Source organism: Mirounga leonina, unplaced genomic scaffold, assembly GCF_011800145.1.
Source record: "Mirounga leonina isolate KUSES-001 unplaced genomic scaffold, KU_Mleo_1.0 Mir_178, whole genome shotgun sequence".
NCBI lineage: Eukaryota > Metazoa > Chordata > Mammalia > Carnivora > Phocidae > Mirounga > Mirounga leonina.
The window spans coordinates 24155518-24174501 of record NW_023270464.1 but is presented as its reverse complement, the minus strand read 5'-3'; the positions used below and the strand labels follow the sequence as shown (position 1 = coordinate 24174501).

The 18984-nt window shown below is 42.8% G+C and overlaps 1 protein-coding gene across 5 annotated transcripts in view; it reads left to right on the top strand.

Moving 5' to 3' along the window:
- SEC11A (SEC11 homolog A, signal peptidase complex subunit) overlaps positions 1-18984 on the top strand; it is a 67815-nt gene that overhangs the window by 19322 nt on the left and 29509 nt on the right. Inside the window, exon 1 of one of the 5 annotated variants that reach the window (XM_035024199.1) lies at positions 8359-8733. The exons of the other annotated variants lie outside the window; for them this stretch is intronic. Coding sequence (XP_034880090.1) covers positions 8683-8733 — 51 coding nt within the window. The 5' untranslated portion in view covers positions 8359-8682. Of the gene's footprint in view, positions 1-8358; positions 8734-18984 lie in introns of those variants that run through there. 5 annotated transcript variants of the gene reach the window in all.

Here is an 18984-nt window from a genome sequence, read left to right as displayed (position 1 = left end):
TTTCATAAGACACACAGTTTCCACTTCAACACTGCAGGGAAACTTCATTAAGCCTTTCCAGATCCACGCAGTTTATATTAATCTCTCTAGGTCCTATTCCTTCCTACCAGATTCTTTTCATTCCAATTATTTCTTGCTCAGTCTGTCTGTTCCTCAAGACCGTAAGCTCCCGGGAAGGAAGCACCCCACACCTAACCCCATTTCTAGTTTGTGCTGGACATTATGTTTCCTCTTTTACATTGCTATACTGGCCCAACTGTGGCCCAGCGTCCCTTGGAAGTCTCCTCTGAGAGAGAGGTGAGAGTGTCCTTTGACAGTGCCTAAAAGATTCTGCCTCCTCTCTTGAGTTTCTATAGAATGTATAGGCTGACAGTTACACCTTGTTTCCTTTCATAAAGATAGCTTTTACTTTTATTTTTTATTTTTTTTAAAGATTTTATTTATTTATTTATTTGAGAGAGAGAGAGAGAGAGAAACAGCATGAGAGGGGATAGGGTCAGAGGGGGAAGCAGGCTCCCTGCTGAGCCGGGAGCCAGATGTGGGACTCGATCCCAGGATTCCGGGATCATGACCTGAGCCGAAGGCAGTCGCTTAACCAACTGAGCCACCCAGGCGCCCAACTTTTACTTTTATTTTTTAAAGATTTTATTCATTTATTTGAGAGAGAGAGCAAGCACGAGCGAAGGGAGGGGCAGAGGGAGAGGGAGAAGCAGACTCCCCACTGAGCAGGGAGCCCAATGGGGCTCGATCCCAGGACGCGGAGATCATGACCTGAGCCAAAGGCAGACACTTAACTGGCTGAGCCACTCAGCCACCCCTATTTTTATTTTTTTCTGCTGCAAATGATATTGAAAATTCTTCAAGGACTAGGGCTATGTCTTCTGCTTTTTACTTTGAAAAATCCTCTTTCAGCCTTGAGCACACATTGTGGGCCACCATCCCCATTTATCTGAATGAAGATAACTTTAGAGTTTGGTTTGATCCACCTGCCTCTGGGCAGACTGAGCCTCCCAGGCCTTAACATCTCCATTCATTCATTTGACAATTCATTTCAATTGTTTATTTCATGTAATATTCTGGGGGTAAAAAGTAAGAAGGCCCTTGCCCCCAGGAAACTCATAGTCTGGTGAGAGCAACAGATACATAATTAGATGGTGAGTATGTGGGCAGGAGAAATGCAGTGGAGGCTTCCCAGAGGACGTGATGCATGAGCTTAATTTGAAAGGCAAGGAGGAATAAAAGGTTTTGGGATGGGATGGAGAACTTTCCAGGCAGCAGAAGCAGCTTACACAAAAGCGAGAGCATGCAGCATTCAGGGAACTATATACTTTCAAACATGAGGAGAGTAAGACCAGCAGGAGAGGTAGGCAGGAGCCAGAACACAAAATGCCTTTTGTAGCATGCCAAGGAATTTGGCCATATCCTGAAAGTCAGGAAGATCTATTGAAAGGTTTTACGTAAGGAAGTAGCATCATCACATTTATGGTTTGAATAAATCAATCTGGCTGCCGTGTGAAGGATTGGAGTGAGGCAAGGTGTGGGAGCAAGACTATAGGCTGAAAGACTGGCTGGGAGTTCACTACAACAATCAGGATAAGTAGCATGAACCAAGGTAGTGGCAGTGGGGTTGGAGAAAGTGGATGAATAAGACAGACATTAAGAAAGTAGAATAACAAGATTGGTGACTAATTGGATTTGGCAAGTGAGTGAGAAGGAAGAATCAAGAATGACAATTACTTTTGTGATTGAGTGGTGCCTTTTTTTTTTTTTAAGATTTATTTATTTATTTGAGAGAGCGAAAATGAGAGAATGAGAGAGAGTACATGAGAGGGAGAAGCAGGCTCCTCGCTGAGCAGGGAGCCCGATGCGGGACTCGATCCAGGGACTCCAGGATCATGACCTGAGCTGAAGGCAGTCGCTCAACCAACTGAGCCACCCAGGCGCCCGAGTGGTGCCTTTTTTTTTAAGATTTTATTTATTTATTAGAGACAGAGAGAGCATGAGTTGGGGGGTGGGGTGCAGAGGGGCAGAGGCAGAGGAAGAAGCAGACTTCCTGGGGCACCTGGGTGGCTCAGTTGTTAAGCGTCTGCCTTCTGCTCAGGTCATGATCCCAGGGTCCTGGGATCGAGCCCCACATCGGGCTCCCTGCTCAGCAGGAAGCCTGCTTCTCCCTCCCCCTGCTTGTGTTCCCTCTCTCGCTGTGTCTCTCTCTGTCAAATAAATAAAATCTTAAAAAAAAAAAAAAAGCAGACTTCCTACTGAGCAGAGTGCCAGATGTGGGGCTCGATCCCAGGATCCTGGGATCATGACCTGAGCTAAAGGCAGATGTTTAACCGACTGAGCCACCAAGGCACCCCGAGATGGTGCCTTTTATAGAGATTTGGAACATAAGAGAAAGCACAGGTCTTTAGTGGGGAGTAATGAGGTTGGGAGATGTGACATCTGGGACACAGTGAGCTTGAGGTGTCTGTTGGACATCCAAGTGGAGATGTTCAGAAGCAGTTGATATAAAAGTTGACATCCAGGAAGAGATCAGAGCTATAGATATTGGAGAGGTGAATGCATAAGGAAGGTAGTTGAAGTCATGAGAGCAGAGAAAATCACCCAGAGGCATTGTAGAGTGAGAAGTTGTGCAGGATTCCTCCATTTAAGGAGTAAACTAAAGAGTCCATGATGGAGACTGAGAACAACAAGCCAGAGAGGCAGGAGACAAACTGAAAAGGGGACCCAATGGACCTAAAGGAATTTTAAGAGACTATTTTATGGCTTTCAGCCATGGGTTAAGGGCAGAAACCAGCTTTCAGTGAATTGAAGAAAGATATAGATGATGAATGGATATGTCTGTCTGTTGAAATTCATCGAGCTGTATATATACTATTTACACATTTTACTATATGTAAATTATACCTCCATAAAACACTCAGCATAAAAATTTTGTAAGATCTATTTGAACATGATCATATGCTAGGAAAAGAGAAAGTTAATGGGAAGAAACTGAGGGAGTGAGAGAAAGGTTTTGAGTAGGTGGAAGAAGTTAGCTTTAGACAGGAGGAGGGATGCCTCTTTCACTGATGGAGGAAGAGAAGAGGAGGAAGGGATGTTTATGGGAGCAGATAAGTTGGGTAGGGAGTAAGTTAAAAAGTTGAGTTCCTCTGTAATATTTTCTTTTCACCATGAAAATGGACTCCATATGTGATGGTTTTAAAAATATGCCTACAAATTCTTTGATAAATGCCTTCCTTCAAAAGGTAGAACTTGGGGCGCCTGGGTGGCTCAGTCGTTAAGCGCCTGCCTTCGGCTCAGGTCATGATCTTCGGCTCAGGGTCCTGGGATTGAGCCCCGCATCGGGCTCCCTGCTCGGCAGGAAGCCTGCTTCTCCCTCTCCCACTCCCCCTGCTTGTGTTCCCTCTCTCGCTGTGTCTCTCTCTGTCAAATACATAAATCTTTAAAACAAAAACAAAAACAAAAGGTAGAACTTAATTCCCCTCCCTTTGAGTCTGTACTGAACTCATTTCTAACGAATAGAATGTGGAAGAAATGATGATATGTCACTTCAGAGATTAGGCTCAAAAAAACACTGCAACTTTTGTCTTGATGGAGTCACCAATCATCCTGCTTTACCTGGGACTGAAGGGTTTTCTGAGATGTGGAAATTTCAGTGCAAAAACAGGATGCATTGGTAATCTTATTCTTGAGCTGGTTCTTTCTCTCTTGGATCATTTACTTTGATGGAAGCTAGCTGCCATGTTGCAACTGCCCTAAAGAGAGGCCCACATGGCATGGAACTGAGGGAGACCTGGAGTCAATAGCCAACTAGGAACTGAGGCTTCAATCCAGTAGTCCAAGAATAATTGAGACCTACCAACAGCCACATGAATGGAGCTTGGAAGCAGATCCTTCAGTTAAGCCTTTATAGATGAGACTGCAGCCCCTCTGGACATCTTAACTATAACTTCATGGAAAACTTTGAGCTCAAGCCACCCAGCTATGATGGTCCCAAATTTCTGACCCATAGACATTGTGAGATAATGTTTGTTGTGTTAATTTGCTAAGTTTCGGGGTAATTTGTTATACAGAAATAGGCAACTAATTCAGCAGATCAATGAAAATGAGTGGAAAGTGGTGAGATAGGTTTCCAGGGCCTAGCATGATTGGATGACTTTCTCCAGCAGCCCCAGACAACTCCAGACAATGTGCTCATCCACTTTGTATGCCATTGATATTATGCAATGTCCAACAGTATCTTTTTCCCCCAACAATATATTTTGATAAAGGAATTTTACCAAAAGTTTATTTATCTTTCTTCCTGAGCATATTTATCATCAATGTTATGACTGACTTTAAAAGCTTCTTGGCAAGAATATGACCTGTCACTGTTTTGGCTTTGAAAATTGCAACTTTAAAGGATGCCTTTGTAGTTTTGACCACTTCTCGTATCTTTAGGGGTAAATGTTATCAATAATGCTTCTTATCAGGAAGCATTATCTTGTGGGCTTCTCTTCCTCTAGAAAGTTTGTTTTGATTATCAGATTGGCCACTGAGCTTTTCTTAAAAATGCCACTAAGTCTTCATTGGCTTTATGCCACTATTTGGCCAAGTTTCATAACCTAATGTACTGGGAAACAGGGGGAAATAGATTACCAGTTTAATAAAACATATGTCCTAGAGGCTCATCTTATTTCTTATAGCCCTTTTCTTTTTCAGCTGCTCATCATAATTCATCATGCTTGTGGATGGCCCAGCCCCTGCATAGTCATACTGTATTGTTATTTGCGCTGGATTCCTGGTCGATGTTTCAGTTACAATTTTTTTTCCCTCTGAGTTTAAAAGTATTCAGCATCCTGATTTAATTAACTTTCAACTAACTAATTGAATTACTGAGTTGAATTACTGATCTATTTTTGTGAATTTAAAATAAAATGTAACCCAATGAAATTTCACATTGAACACATAAACAATAACACATATTGTGAAACAACCCATTAGTTTAGATTAACTACACCCTAATACTTGAATATTAGCTGAGACAAACTATGGAGCCAACACAACCTAAACCTTAAAAGCAGAATGACTGGAGTACCTGGGTGGCTCAGTGGGTTAAGCGTCTGCCTTCGCCTCGGGTCATGATCCTGGGGTACTGGGATCAATCCTGGGGTCCTGGGATCAAGCCCCGAGTCAGGCTTCCTGCTCAGCGGGAAGTCTGCTTCTCCTTCTCCCTCTGCCCCTACCCCCCACTTGGGCTCTCTCTCTTGCTCGCTCTCACTCTCTCTCAAATAAATAAATAAAAATCTTTAAAAAAAAAAAAGAACTTCATTTTTTTAAGACTGAATAATATTCTTTTGTGTGTTTATATTACATTTTGTTCATTCATTCATTCATTCATTCATTCATTCATGGACACTTGGGTTGCTTCCACCTTTTGGGTATTTAACTAATGCTGCTGTGGGCGCCTGGGTGGCTCAGTTGGTTAAGCGACTGCCTTCAGCTCAGGTCATGATCCTGGAGTCCCTGGATCGAGTCCTGCATCGGGCTCCCTGCTCGGCAGGGAGTCTGCTTCTCCCTCTGACCCTCCCCCCCTCATGTGCTCTCTCTCTCATTCTCTCTCTCTCAAATAAATAAATAAAAAATCTTTAAAAAAAAAAAAAAAGACCCTGCTTTTTTTTTTTTTTAAGTGTTTATTTAAGTAATCTCTACACCCAACGCGGGGCTCGAACTCATGACACTGAGATCAAGAGTTGCATGCTCTTCCAACTGAGCCAGCCAGGTACCCCTAAATCCCTTCTTTCAATTCTTTTAGGTATATACCCAGAAGTGGAATGGCTGGATTGACTGTCTTGTTTTAATCTTTTATGATGAGAATGTACTCATGTATTATTTATATAATTTAAAACATACAGAGAAATAAAAAAGAAGTGACTATCAGAAAGTGGGTTATGGACATACAAGGTTTCAGATGTAGGGCACTAGCTCAGTGTGGCCATAAGTACAAATTGTGCAAATCCAACAAATGACATCTTAGGCATGCTTAAATTTCCTCAATGACAAAAGAGCACCTACAGACCCAACTAGCCCAGTTCCTTAAGTTATGGGCAAAGTTGGAAAATCAAACTGGATTTTCCAAATACATTTTCCAGTTTCCTGCCCCTATACCTTTATTCCTACAATTCCACTGGGTATATCCTTTTCACCTGCCAACTTGCCTCACATAGCAAATCAATTTTACCCATATATCAAATATTCTTTCCTTCTGAGGCCCCTTTGAACATCCCCAACTACACTGACTCCTGCTACATCTGAAGCCCCCAGGACTTTGTGCCTCTCTTAGGGATCTTTTCTTCACAATATGAAGACTGACCAAGGCTCATACCCATTTAAATGGTTATAGGGCCTCATCTTTAGATTTGAATTCAACATTAACAAGCATAGGCCAAGCACTCTATTAGCCAGAATTTAGGTTAGACTCCATATTCAACATTTATTAAGTTTTTGCTATGCTAACTTATTAAGTATTTGCTATGAGTTTGGCACTGTTATGAGAGCCGGGGATAGAAAGGTGGACAAGGTCCCTGCCCTCATGGAGTTTATGGGTATTTTCCTCCACAGGCCCTCCTAATTTGGAGAAATCAGGAATTCATTTTTTGACTCAGTAAGTATGGGTGCCTATGGGCAGCAGTTGGAGATGGCCACATACATACACATACACACATTTCAAATTCAACAAATATTTATTGGGTACCTAATATGTGCCAGGTTGTGCGTTCACCACTGGGAATTTAGCAGTGAACAAGACAGCAATGTTTTTTTTTCTTTTTCTTTTTCATAACAGCTTTATTGTGATATAATTCATACACCAGAGGTGCCTGGGTGGCTCAGTTGGTTAAGTGTCTGCCTTCGGCTCAGGTCATGATCCCAGGGTCCTGGGATCGAGTCCCACATTGGGCCCTCTGCTCAGCGGAGAGTCTGCTTCTCCCTCTCAGGCTCCATTTGCATTCTCCCTCTCTCTGTGTCAAATAAATAAAATCTTAAAAAAAACAACAACAAAAAACCTGTAACCAGTAGCAGTCACTCTCCATTTCTCTCAATCCTCCCAGCCCTAGGCAACCACTTCATTCTATCTCTATCAATTTGACTATCCTGGACATTTTATATAAATGGAATCATACAGTATGTGACTTTTATGACTTTTTTTTTTTTTTACTAAGCCTAATGTTATCAAGGTCCAATCCGTGTTGCTGTATTTCTCTTTATTGAGAATATTGCATTGTATGACTATACCACATTTTGTTTATCCATTCATCAGTTAATGCACATCTAGGTTATTTGTACATCTTGGTTTTTATGAATAATGCTGTCATGAATATTCCTGTACAAATTTTTGTGTGGACATATGTTTTCAAATCTCTTGGATATATACCTGCGGTGGAATTGCGGGTTAATATAATAACTCTGTATTTAACTTTTTGAGGAACTACCAGTCCATTTTCCAAAATGGCTGTCCCATCCAAGTACTAACCAGGCCGGACCCTGCTTAGCTTCCGAGATCAGACGAGATCGGGCGCGTTCAGGGTGGTATGGCCACAGACTATCTCACATTCCCACTTGCAGCCTATGAAGCTTCCATCTTCCCCCAAACTTATTATCTATCTTTTTCATTATAGCCATCCTCCAAAATATTTTTCTTATTTTGGGATAATTTTCGATGAAAAGAATTGCAAAGATACTGCAAAAAGTTCCGGTAGATCCTTCACCCTAATGTGAGATAACTAGTATTTTGAAAAAGATAGAAATACTAGCAAGAGACCAGCGTTGGTCCTTCCCGTCCTAGGTGCATATTAGCAGGCTGAGCAAGTCAAGAAGGCAAAGGCTGTTTGGGGTACAGAGTCAGGGGCAGCGAGAAGAGGGTCACATCCAGGTGCCCAAGATAACAAAAGCAGGAGGCAGAGTTCAAGGAGAGGACAGATCCTGTTAGCGAGGTCACACCCCGCACCCCTGGTGGTCACATCACACTGTAGCGTTCTTTGGTCGTTCTGTCTTCCACCAAGAGCCTCTTAAACTCCCGGGAGGTTCAGGCAGTGCTTCGAAGGCTCTCCTCGCCTCCACCTTTACCCATAAAGCACTTAACGAAACCATCTGAGCCGCCACTTCCCGTAGCGCGGGAGGCCAGCCCCAACTTGGCAAGGGCAAGGCTCGGCCACAAGTCCAGTGCCACACCCAGACCCGCGGCCCGACTGCAGCCGCCGGCCACTCAGGGGCCGCCGCGGCCCCCGGGATGCCCGAGACCGGCTCCCGATTGGCCGGGCGTGCGCGAGAGCCCGCCTCCCGGAAGTTGCAGGAGGGCCTCCGGAAGAAGCCGAGTAGCCGCCTCCGCGAGGGGCCGGGGGCTAAGTGCGGGGACAGGGCTCGAGTAGGTTCTCGGCAGGCGAGGTTCGGCGTGGGAGCGCCCTCCTGCAGCGGGACGAGGCCGGGAGTCCAGCTTAGGAGAGTCGCGAGTCCCTTTGTGTGCTCTCGGCAGCGACGCGCTGCGCGGGGAGGGGGAAGGGAGCGCCGGTTCCCGCCCCGGAAGCGGAAATGCGGGCGCCGCGGGGTCCTGTCCACTGAGAGCCCGGCCGGTGCGCCAGCCGTTTCGCCCGCTGGTCACTTCGCGCCTTCTCCGCTGCTCGTGTGCCCCTCGCCGGCCGCGCCATGCTGTCTCTAGATTTTTTGGACGATGTGCGGCGAATGAACAAGCGGCAGGTGAGGTTGGCCGCCCACTGTCTCCCGGGGCTCCCCGTCTCCCTTCGACGCCGCCCCTGCGGAGCCCGGCAGACCTCTGGCCCCCTGTGCGAGGGCCTGAGTGGGTCTGACGGCGGGATCATTCCTTGTCTTTGTGGAGCGTGTGGCCCGAGGTCGCTTTGTCCGCCCCCTGCGTTTAGCCCCTAGCTGCGCCCGGGCCTGGCAGGGGCGGAGCGGGAAGCCGGCTCTTAACGTTCCATTCCTCCTTACGAGGCAGGAGAGGAAATGGAAACCTCGGGGCGCATTCTCAGTGGGAGTTGGGGTTGCTTCGCATTTGAGACTTGGGAAGGCGGCAAACTCGTGTTTCCTGCAGTCGCAGCGACTCCCGATCAATTCCGGCGACTAGGTTCAGCAGTTCAGCGCTACGCTGGTTTCTGGGATGCTCGGGAAGGCGGGTGTAGGCCCCACAAAAAAAGCCCTTGTGCTGCTTTCAGCTCGTGGCAACCCTTCTAGTACAGCTGGGCCCCAGCGGGCTGCCATGCCTTTCCCTGGACCACCTCTGACTTCAGAGTTGGAACCGTAGTAATACTTGCCCTTGAGTCCGCTTAGCAGGAAGGTGGCATCCCTCAGAATCCTAGGGTTTACTGCCCACTATTAGTGGCACAGGGATCTTGAAATTCAGATCTTCTGATTTTGTCCTTAAACCTTCCTTACTCCATCTTGAACTTCTAGACCATTTGCCGGATGGTACTGGAACACTGCTGTAATTATGTAGTCATTAGAAAAGATTGCTCCTCTGCACGAAGTGTGTAGAGCCTACTTTGGCTTGCCTTGGACCTTTTTATAGTATTGCACCGTTAAGAATTTAACATGTCACTGTTGAAGATGTTTCTCTTGGACTTGTGTTTTACGCTATTGCTAATTACTGGTTAAGGAAGTGGATATGTACCCTTCCCTTACTCCCCTTCAGACTTCACCTAGCTCCGTGTCACCTCTTAGACATGCTTCGTAATTCCTTCAGTTATAAGTAATCATTCTCTTCAAATGGCACGGAACGTTTGTGCCTTTATGGTAACACTTCTGATTCTCACTTGTGGTATAGTGTTCTCTTCATATCTGAATTTCTAGGAGCCACAGACATTTCTTTGAAGAAATCCGTACTTTGGGCCTACTATTCATTGTAACTTATGCTAGGTAAAATGAGAGAGATGCAAAGATAAATGAGAAAACTCTGCCTTCAAGGAGCATAAGCGTGTAGAAAATGATTAAGGCAAATAATAATTGTTTTGAGCTCTTGCTATGTGTGAAGTGTTTTATATATTGGTGAGGTAGGTAATATTACTCCCATAATACAGATGAAGAAAATGAGCAAACTCCTAGAGATTGTTAGGAGGGGATGGAAGGGATTGGGTAGCATGGCCGTGGGGTGAGGGAAGGTTTGGAACTGGGGTTTTACCTGTACATGATATCTGGGGAAAAGACTTGGCAGCGACTGTAGATCCTGAGAGCTAATCAGGTGGAAAGAGGGAAACTAGTTTGGTTCTACTCTTCTAAAACTGCCATCATTTGCATAACTTTTCCATTTATGCCTAAATAACATCAAATGTCTGATTAAGTTGTTTGAGTTGTAATTCTTTTTCTTATCAGGTTCAAGGGGAAAACTTGAGTACAGTAAGCTTCATCCATTTAAAGTGTACCATTTGATAAGTTTCCACAGTTCTGTGCACCCATCTCGATCAAGATAACAGAACATTTCTGTCACCCACAAGAGCCCTTGTGCTCCTTTGTAGTTTATCTCTCCTCTAGCACCTGGCAACCATGTATTTGCTTTTTGTCAGAGTAGATGACCTTGCATTTTATATACATAGAATCACAGAGTTTGTATTCGTTGGAGCTTTGAGTTTTAATTGATTCTTTAACACCTAACTGAAGACTTTTGTTTATTATATGTAATGCAATTTTTTTTGGTGCAATTTTTTTGGTAGGTCTCACAGTTTCCAAAAATAAAGTGTTTCACTACCTTTACTGAATCCTATACATTGTTGCCAAATTAAAGCCCCCTCCTACCCTCAAACCTTCAGTAGCTCCTCATTGCCTTGTAGGTAATGGCCCAAACCCTTAGAATGACATTTGCAGTAAGTCCCAGTCATTTTACAGGCTGCCATTTCTCACTGTTTCAGTCCTGTCCCAGTTTACTTTTCGTACCTATTTCACGTCACTGTCTCTATGAACACTGTTCTATTCAAACATATTCAAGCATACTCAACTGTCTTTAGAACTCCTCTTGTATTCTGTCTGAGTCTTTATGGACTGCCCTAGGATATTAGGTGAGCTCTACAGTCCTTTAGCACTTATATACTATTTCATTTGTCTTCTCCCCTTTGGAGTGTGGCTCCTTTACTGGAGCATCAGGTCACTGTTTTCATGAGGCTTTTCTTAATCCACGGAGCCCTGATTGATCAAGTTTGCCTATTTCCGTGGTGCAAATACACCCAACATGGCTGATTTCACACTACTAACATGACATCACTGAATGCAGAATTAGGAAGAAATGGGATAGCATGCAACTATAATTTCCACCTTAGAGATAAAATAGAAAAAATAACCTCAAGAATATAGATGATGAGAAAATGTAGTAAAATAGTCAGGAACTGATACATTTAGATTATTTATTACCTTTGTTTTTAATGTAATTTAATTATACTAATTTTTAATAACACTGTGTTTAACAACCAGCTTGTAAAACTCCTGAAAATTTAGCAAATTGACTCCAAATTGACTGGTTATAGGTTAGTTTTTGTTTGTTTTTTTGTTTTTATTTTTAAGATTTTATTTTTAAGTAATCTGTACAGCCAATGTGGGGCTCAAACTTCCAACTCCAAGATCAAGAGTCACATGCTCTACCAACTGAGCCAGCCAGGCACCCCTGGTAATAGGTTAGGCTTTTGATGCCCATGGAGGTGGCCTTTGTGTCCAGAAAAGCCTGTTTATAGAGTTATCTTTCATTTTAAAATACAGTGTTCAATTTGTAAAAGCTAAAATTTTAAAACTGAGTTCTTAAGCTTTTCAGAATCAGCTTACAAATCTTATCCTATTTAAAGGCCAGGAAATTAAAGAAAGAAAGAAAAAGAAAGTATAGGAAATTTTAACAATCGGTTTTAAGGGCCTTTGAATATTTGGGCCAATTTACAAACAAACATCTTAAGAATATTACAAATTTAAAAATTTCCTTCTTAAGAACACCCATTATTCAACAAACCACTGCATACTTATATAATTTTTATATGTCTGGGGCTACTTAAGTTTTCTGAAATGTTTCAACACTGTATAAATAGTAAACTTTCTGGGACGCCTGGGTGGTTCCATTGTTAAGTGTCTGCCTTCGGCTCAGGTCATGATCCCAGGGTCCTGGGATCGAGCCCCATATCGGGCTCCCTGCTCCGCGGGAAGCCTGCTTCTCCCTCTCCCACTCCCCCTGCTTGTGTTCCCTCTCGCTGTGTCTCTATCAAATAAATAGATAAAATCTTTAAAAAATAAAAATAAATAGTAAACTTTCTGATTAAGATAATCTACAACAATTGATTATACATTTCAGATTGGAACTACAAACCTAACCTATTACTTTAATAGGGCAAATTCTCTTAAAATTTTATAAATACTTAAAATACTAAATATGCACAGAGTTTTTAACATTAAAATATTAACACTATACATAATTTCCTTTAAGCATTTCCGTTCTTAATTTTAAATTTTCCTTGGGCTAAGAAAATGAATATGTCATGCCAAATAATTTTTAGGTTGCTTTCACATGTAATTTTCTTCTCTGCTTGCTGAGAATTCTTAATAACCAGAGGATATTGGCCAGAATGTGACTAGATTCATGTTTGAGCCCTGATGGGATTAATCCAACTTTCACAGAATTTGCTTATTAGCTCCTCCTTAGGCCTCTTATATTACTTGATTGAATTTTGCATTTCTTTGGATTTTAATTATCTGTATATCTTCCTGCCTAAATCTAAAGACCTTAGAACTTAGCAGAATCCTTCTTTCTTTTTATATCTTCTTGTCCCATAGGATCACTCAACTCCTAATGGCTGTTGTAATGATATCTGATTGAATTCTAGATATCTTTGATAATTTTTTTTTAATAAATTGGCCCTCGTAAAGCAGACAGAAACCTAGGAGATTTTTCTTAGTCTTCAACCAAATATGAGTAATTGTGCAGCAAATAGGTATATACAGCACAGAGGACAGATCTATCCAGATTTTTGAAAACTAATAGTCTTGTTTAAGATCTGGAAAATGTTATTGACACGGTGTCTGCATTCAGTAATTGTCAAGTTTCAGTGTAAAAATACTAACTTCAGTCTCAATAGACAAACAAGGAAATCACAAGTAAAATTATAAAGTGCACTTACCATCCATGAGCATATTCTCAGGGATCCAGAAATTTTTTATCCATGTAACTTTGAGCAAAATCTAGAATATAGCACCATAGTAAGGATTAAGGCGTTTATTTGCAATAGTTCCTAGATACTTGATATTTCTTAGTTTGGGGGGGGGGGTGTCTTTTTCATAATATTCTCTCCAAGGACACAAAGACAATCATGATAATTCATTCCCATGGCCAAATGGCACAAGCCTAGAACAATAAAGATGAGCTCTACTTAGGCAGAAATTGTGATTATAACTCTTTAAAGAGTTGTCTTTCCTGACTTCAAGGAATGAGGTGAGGTATGGTATCCAAACACAAGTTGTGCACAGAGACAGAAAGCTTTGTCTGAAAAGCATGGTTTATTGGTCAGAATTTAGTCTGGGAAGCAGAACCACTATGACTATTATGGAATTAAGGATTTATTGTAGGAATTAGATCTTACAGAATTGTGGGAGAGGGGGGCGCCTGGGTGGCTCAGTTGGTTAAGCTACTAACTGCCTTTGGCTCAGGTCATGATCCTGGAGTCCCGGGATCGAGTCCCACATCAGGCTCCCTGCTCGGCGGGGAGTCTGCTTCTCCCTCTGATCCTCCCCCTCTCATGCTTTCTGTCTCCCATTCTCTCTCAGATAAATAAATAAAATCTTTAAAAAAAAAAAAAAGAATTGTGGGAGAAGCTGGATAAGTAACAGGCTAAACCTGAGAGATGGAGAATCAGAGAAATGTCATTAACCAGCTCTTCCGAAGCACTGTTATGGGTGGACAAATCCAAGCTTGCCAGGACATCTGGGGCTAGATTCCATGTCTGGTTGATGGAGTGAGACCGCAGCAAAGGAGAGTAGATGAAGTCTGTGGACGGCTGTTGCCTCTGTATGGAGGCTCTGTTAGTCAGCCAGAAGAGCCAGGTAGTAGTCTCAACTTCCAGTTTAATGGAACCATTGTGTCCCCTAACGGAAGGATATTTCCTTTGGGAATGAAAACTTCTAAGCCAGCATCATCCAAAGTTGTGAAAATAGAAAGCAGAATTTTCACTAGCAGATTATTAGGGGTAATAGTGAGAAGGATCACTCCCATTTTCACCCTTTAATTCCATTTTCTTTTTTAATTTGTTTTTTTAAAAGATTTTATTTATTTATTTATTTATTTGAGAGAGAGAGAGACAGCGAGAGAGGGAACACAAGCAGGGGGAGTGGGAGAGGGAGAAGCAGGCTCCCTGCTGAGCAGGGAGCCGGATGCGGGGCTTGATCCCGGAATCCTGGGATCAGGACCTGAGCCGAAGGCAGACGCTTAACGACTGAGCCACCCAGGCGCCCCTAATTCCATTTTCTTTTAAAAGATTTTATTTGTCAGAGAGAGGGAGAACACAAGCAGGGTGAGTGGCAGGCAGAGGGAGAAGCAGGCTCCCCACTGAACAAGGAGCCCAATGTGGGACTCGATCCCAGGACTCCGAGATCATGACCTGAGCTGAAGGCAGACACTTAACTAACTGAGCCACCCAGGCATCCCAATCACCCTTTAATTCCAGACTAGTGAATTGTACCTATAGAAGAAATAATCCCATAGGTTCGTTGCTGATTCAGAGCATATACCATATACTGGAAGATGTTAGACATCCCAGCCCCACGAAGTGTTGCTGGTGCCTGGCTGGTGCTATAACTATTCTCAAAGGCCATCTGTATCACTCAGAAGATAGAAACCTTACCAGTAATTGAACAGGGAAAAGTTTAATATAAAAAACTGTTAACTAGTAAAAGATGCTTAACTACTAAAAATGGGTAAAAGAGCACTCATAAGAGGTTCAGAAATAGCATATACAGAAAACAGCTGCTACCCTCTAGGATGAGGGAGTGGACAAGAAAAGAAATAAGAAAATACCTTTCTCCAAACCCTCTCCCAAGCCTGAGATTCAGACCTCTTTGGAGAGGGTGTGGCTCCACAGGAACATGCTATCTGCCATGGCAATGACATTTGCATGGCAGTGAGCTGGAGCTGGTCCACAGCAGTGGCCTGCTGGGAGGCTGAGAAACTTGCCAGAGATCGTGTGGGCAGGAGCCAGGCTGTGATGGTCACTGAAGTGAGCACTATCAGACCTGCACACAGATCCACTCGCTACCGTGTGAAATAAAAACATGGAACTGACAGGAGAAGCCTTTTGATCACCTCACAGTGGTCCTCCCATGCCTTTTATTAATAAAACTTAACATCATTGAGCCAGTTGGAAAAGAATTTGTTGAGATAACAAGGATAGATTTGGAGCTCAGAGAAAATAAATTGGTAACTAGCCTACTCTTCCACTGTTCTTTCAGGCCGGCCACTTAAAGGTGATGGGAGACATAGTAAGACCAGTGAGTTCCATGACCCATATGCCCACTGCTGTGCTCTATTTTCCATAAAATAAGTTTCCTGGTTACAGGCAGTGTTGTATGGAATACCATGATGAGGAAATAAGGCATTCCATAAGTTCACGGATGGTGGTTTTGACAAACACCAAGGACAAAGAAGACAGATCCATACCCAGAATATATTCTAGTAAGGAGAAATTGCTGCCCCTCCCATGACAGAAGTGAACCAGTATCAGGAATGGTGTCATTGTTGATTTTTTGTAGTTGGCAGACTAGGCACTCATCATTGGCTAGAAGCAAATTGGTTTTGGTGAGTGAAAACCCATGTTGCTAACCTTCAACTTGGCTGCTACAGACAGCCACTTTGATCATTGGGCAAGACAGGAGTAGCTGGGCAGAGTGGAGGACTGCTATCCAGAGAATAGGGAATTTTATCTGCCCAAGTATTAAGATACTCCTCTGCTGAGGTCATTCTTTGGTGAACATTTATATGGGACCCGGGTATCTCCACATTCTAAATACCTACTTGGAGGGCTCATTCAACATATCTCTTCCCGAAACTTCTTGTCTCCGGCTTTTCAGTTATCTCCCTTCCAAGTCCCTGGCCGTCCAGCCAAACTGCTAGTCACTCTTGAATCAGTGTAAATCCACACCTGTGGCCATCTCTCATTCCAGGTAAAATGAACAACTGTTACATCACTCAAAGTTCAGTGCTTTGGAGGGTTTTCCCTTAATTACAGTCCCTTGTGGACAACCCTGAATGGGCATGTAATGCCACAGCTGTTTTCAGTTGGTGCTAGATGGTTCACGTAGAACCATCTAAAAACCAGGCCCAAAGTCTTCTTTAGTCATCTGGTCATAGGGAACTCCCCATGAGGCAAAAGGTATAAGATGAGAGATATGAAGCAATATAACATGAGCAGGAGCCATGAGTGTCTGAGTCTCTTGCTCATACAGTTTACTTATGTCTCTAGGACCTGCTCAAGCCCAGACTTGTATAGACCACTCCCACTTGATGGTGGAGTACTGTGTGAATGCCCAACTTTATGGCTTGGTGTCTGGCAGCATCCAGTTCAAGCTGCGAGGTTCAGGTCACATGGTAACTTGGTGACCCACGGTCAAGTGTTCGGTCTCTACTAGAACTCAGTAACAAGCTAGAGGCTATGACTCAAGAGAATAGTTCAGAGCATAGCATAGCTTTGCCCCTGATCCAAAGGTCTGTGCTGTCATTTAACCTATAGAGAATGGCCAGAGGCTCCTTATCTGTCACAAATACTTCAGTCACCATGAGATCTGGGTCATATGGCCCAAATGCTAGAACGGCTTTCATGGCAGGTTGGACCTGTGGGGGAGCCCTACTCAAAACTGGCTCAAAGTGGGTTTACTAGATAAGAGATTGGAGTAGTTCACCCAAATAAGGTATATGTTGCCTCCCAAATCCAAGGAGGCCCACTAGGCTTTAAGTTCTTAGTGGTAGCAGGAACCAGATGCAGTAATTTATCCTTTGTCTTAGAAGAGATAACGTAGCAGGGACCAGTGGACCCCAAGAGTTTTCATTGGGAGGAGAGTTTTTGTGGGATTTATTTCCCACACTCTGACCATATACATATTTTACCAAGGAGTCTAGGTCACGAGGTTCAACTGCCAAGTCCAGTCAGCGCAATATCATTAATATAGTAAACAAGCTTACTCTGGAATGGAGGGCCAATCAAGGGTCCCCTTGACCAGATTATGATAGAAAGCTCTAGAGTTGATGTAGCCCTCAAGTAGGCCCTGTTACCAAAAGCATACCTCATGGTCTTATTCATCTTGCTGCAGGGGCCCTCAGAGATAGGAAATTGTCACAAAAACATGGAATGAGCCTCTTTTAAGTTGGCATTGCTAGAAGCTGATGATTGTCTTACTAAGACAGGGTACCTAACCCCTGATTCTCATCATTCAGACTTACTAAGAATATGTCCTGAGGGCCAGGTGGCTCAGTAAGCTAAGTGCCCCAACTCTTGATCTCAACTCAGGTCTTGATCTCAGGGTTGTGAATTTGGGCCCCATGTTGGGCTCCATGCTGGGAGTGGAGCCTACTTTAAAAAAAAAAATGTCCCTTGTAGTTCTGATTATTGCTACATGTAGTAGCATTGTTAAGGGACTGTGATATACTGCATTGTAAGCTAGTTTTGGTCATGAGCCTGGAATATCACTTGTAGCAAGCAGTAAGGTTGGAGAGGGCAGCAGGGGCCAAATCATGGAAGGCCTGTACACTGAGGAGTTGAGACTTTATAAGTAGTGAATAAAAAATTGGAGCAGACAGTACAGTAATTTCATTTTCACCTTACAAAAATAATATATAGGCAGAGGAGTTACATGGATGCAAGTCTAGAGGTAGAACTGTCAGATTATTTTAATGGTCTTGATGAGAGGAAACAAGACCTGATAAAGCAGTAGCCACAGGAGTAAAGCCAACGGACTGGATGTGAAAGATGTTGGGGAGGTGAAATCCAGAGGCCTTGGGCAGATGATGGTACCAGCCGCTATGCTGGAGAGTGTGGAAGGAGGAAGAGATTTGAAGAAATGAGTTGAGTTTAGCTTTGGACCTGCTGAATACAAAGTGTCCGTAACACTGGGGTGATTTTCAGTAAGTAACTGAAGATATTTACCTAGGGGATATACATGGTGTGATATGAAGATAGAGACTTGGGTGTCATCAGCATATATGTTGTAATTGAAGCCTTGAAGAGACAAGATTTTATGCAGGATGAGAAGAGAAAAGGACAAAGATTGGATCTTAGAACACCTGTATTGAGGGTCCAACATAACAAACCAAGGGATGAGTGAGTTATAAGAAAGTTAATCAAGTGCCAAATGCCTCAGAAAGACAAGTAAGGGAGTTGAAATAAGTTTGTGGGCTCACCCTTCCCCCCCTTGTAATGAATAGTTTAAATAGATACTATGTTTACATTGTTCAAAAATTTAAAAAGTGAAAGTGACTTTTTCCTATAGCCTTGCCAGCATTGTGTGCTTTCAGACTTTTAGGTTTCTGCTGTTCTAGTAAGTGAAGAGTGGTACCTCAGGATAGTTTTACTTTGTATTTCCCTTATTCTGAGTTTGGTTGAGAGTATTTTCATATGATTTGGGAGTCATTTTTACTTCATTTTCCATGAACTAGCAGTTCATAATCCTTTGCCTATTTTCCTTTTTGGGTGGTTATTTTCTTACTGATTTCTCAGAGCTGTTTATAGGAAAATTTGTCTTTTGTTTCTATATATGGTAAATATTTTCTCAGATTATCTGTGTTTTGACTAATAGTGTAATTCACCATGCATAGTTGTAGGATTTTTTTGGTTATTGTTTGCTTTTTTATTTTGTTTTGGTAGTCACATTTACTTATATTTTCTTCATAGCTTCTGGACTTGAGGTCAATTAAAAAGACGTCCTTTATTCTGAGGCCTTTCCTACCCTGTTTGCTTCTATTTTGTGTGTGTGTGTGTGTGCTTTTAAAAAAAA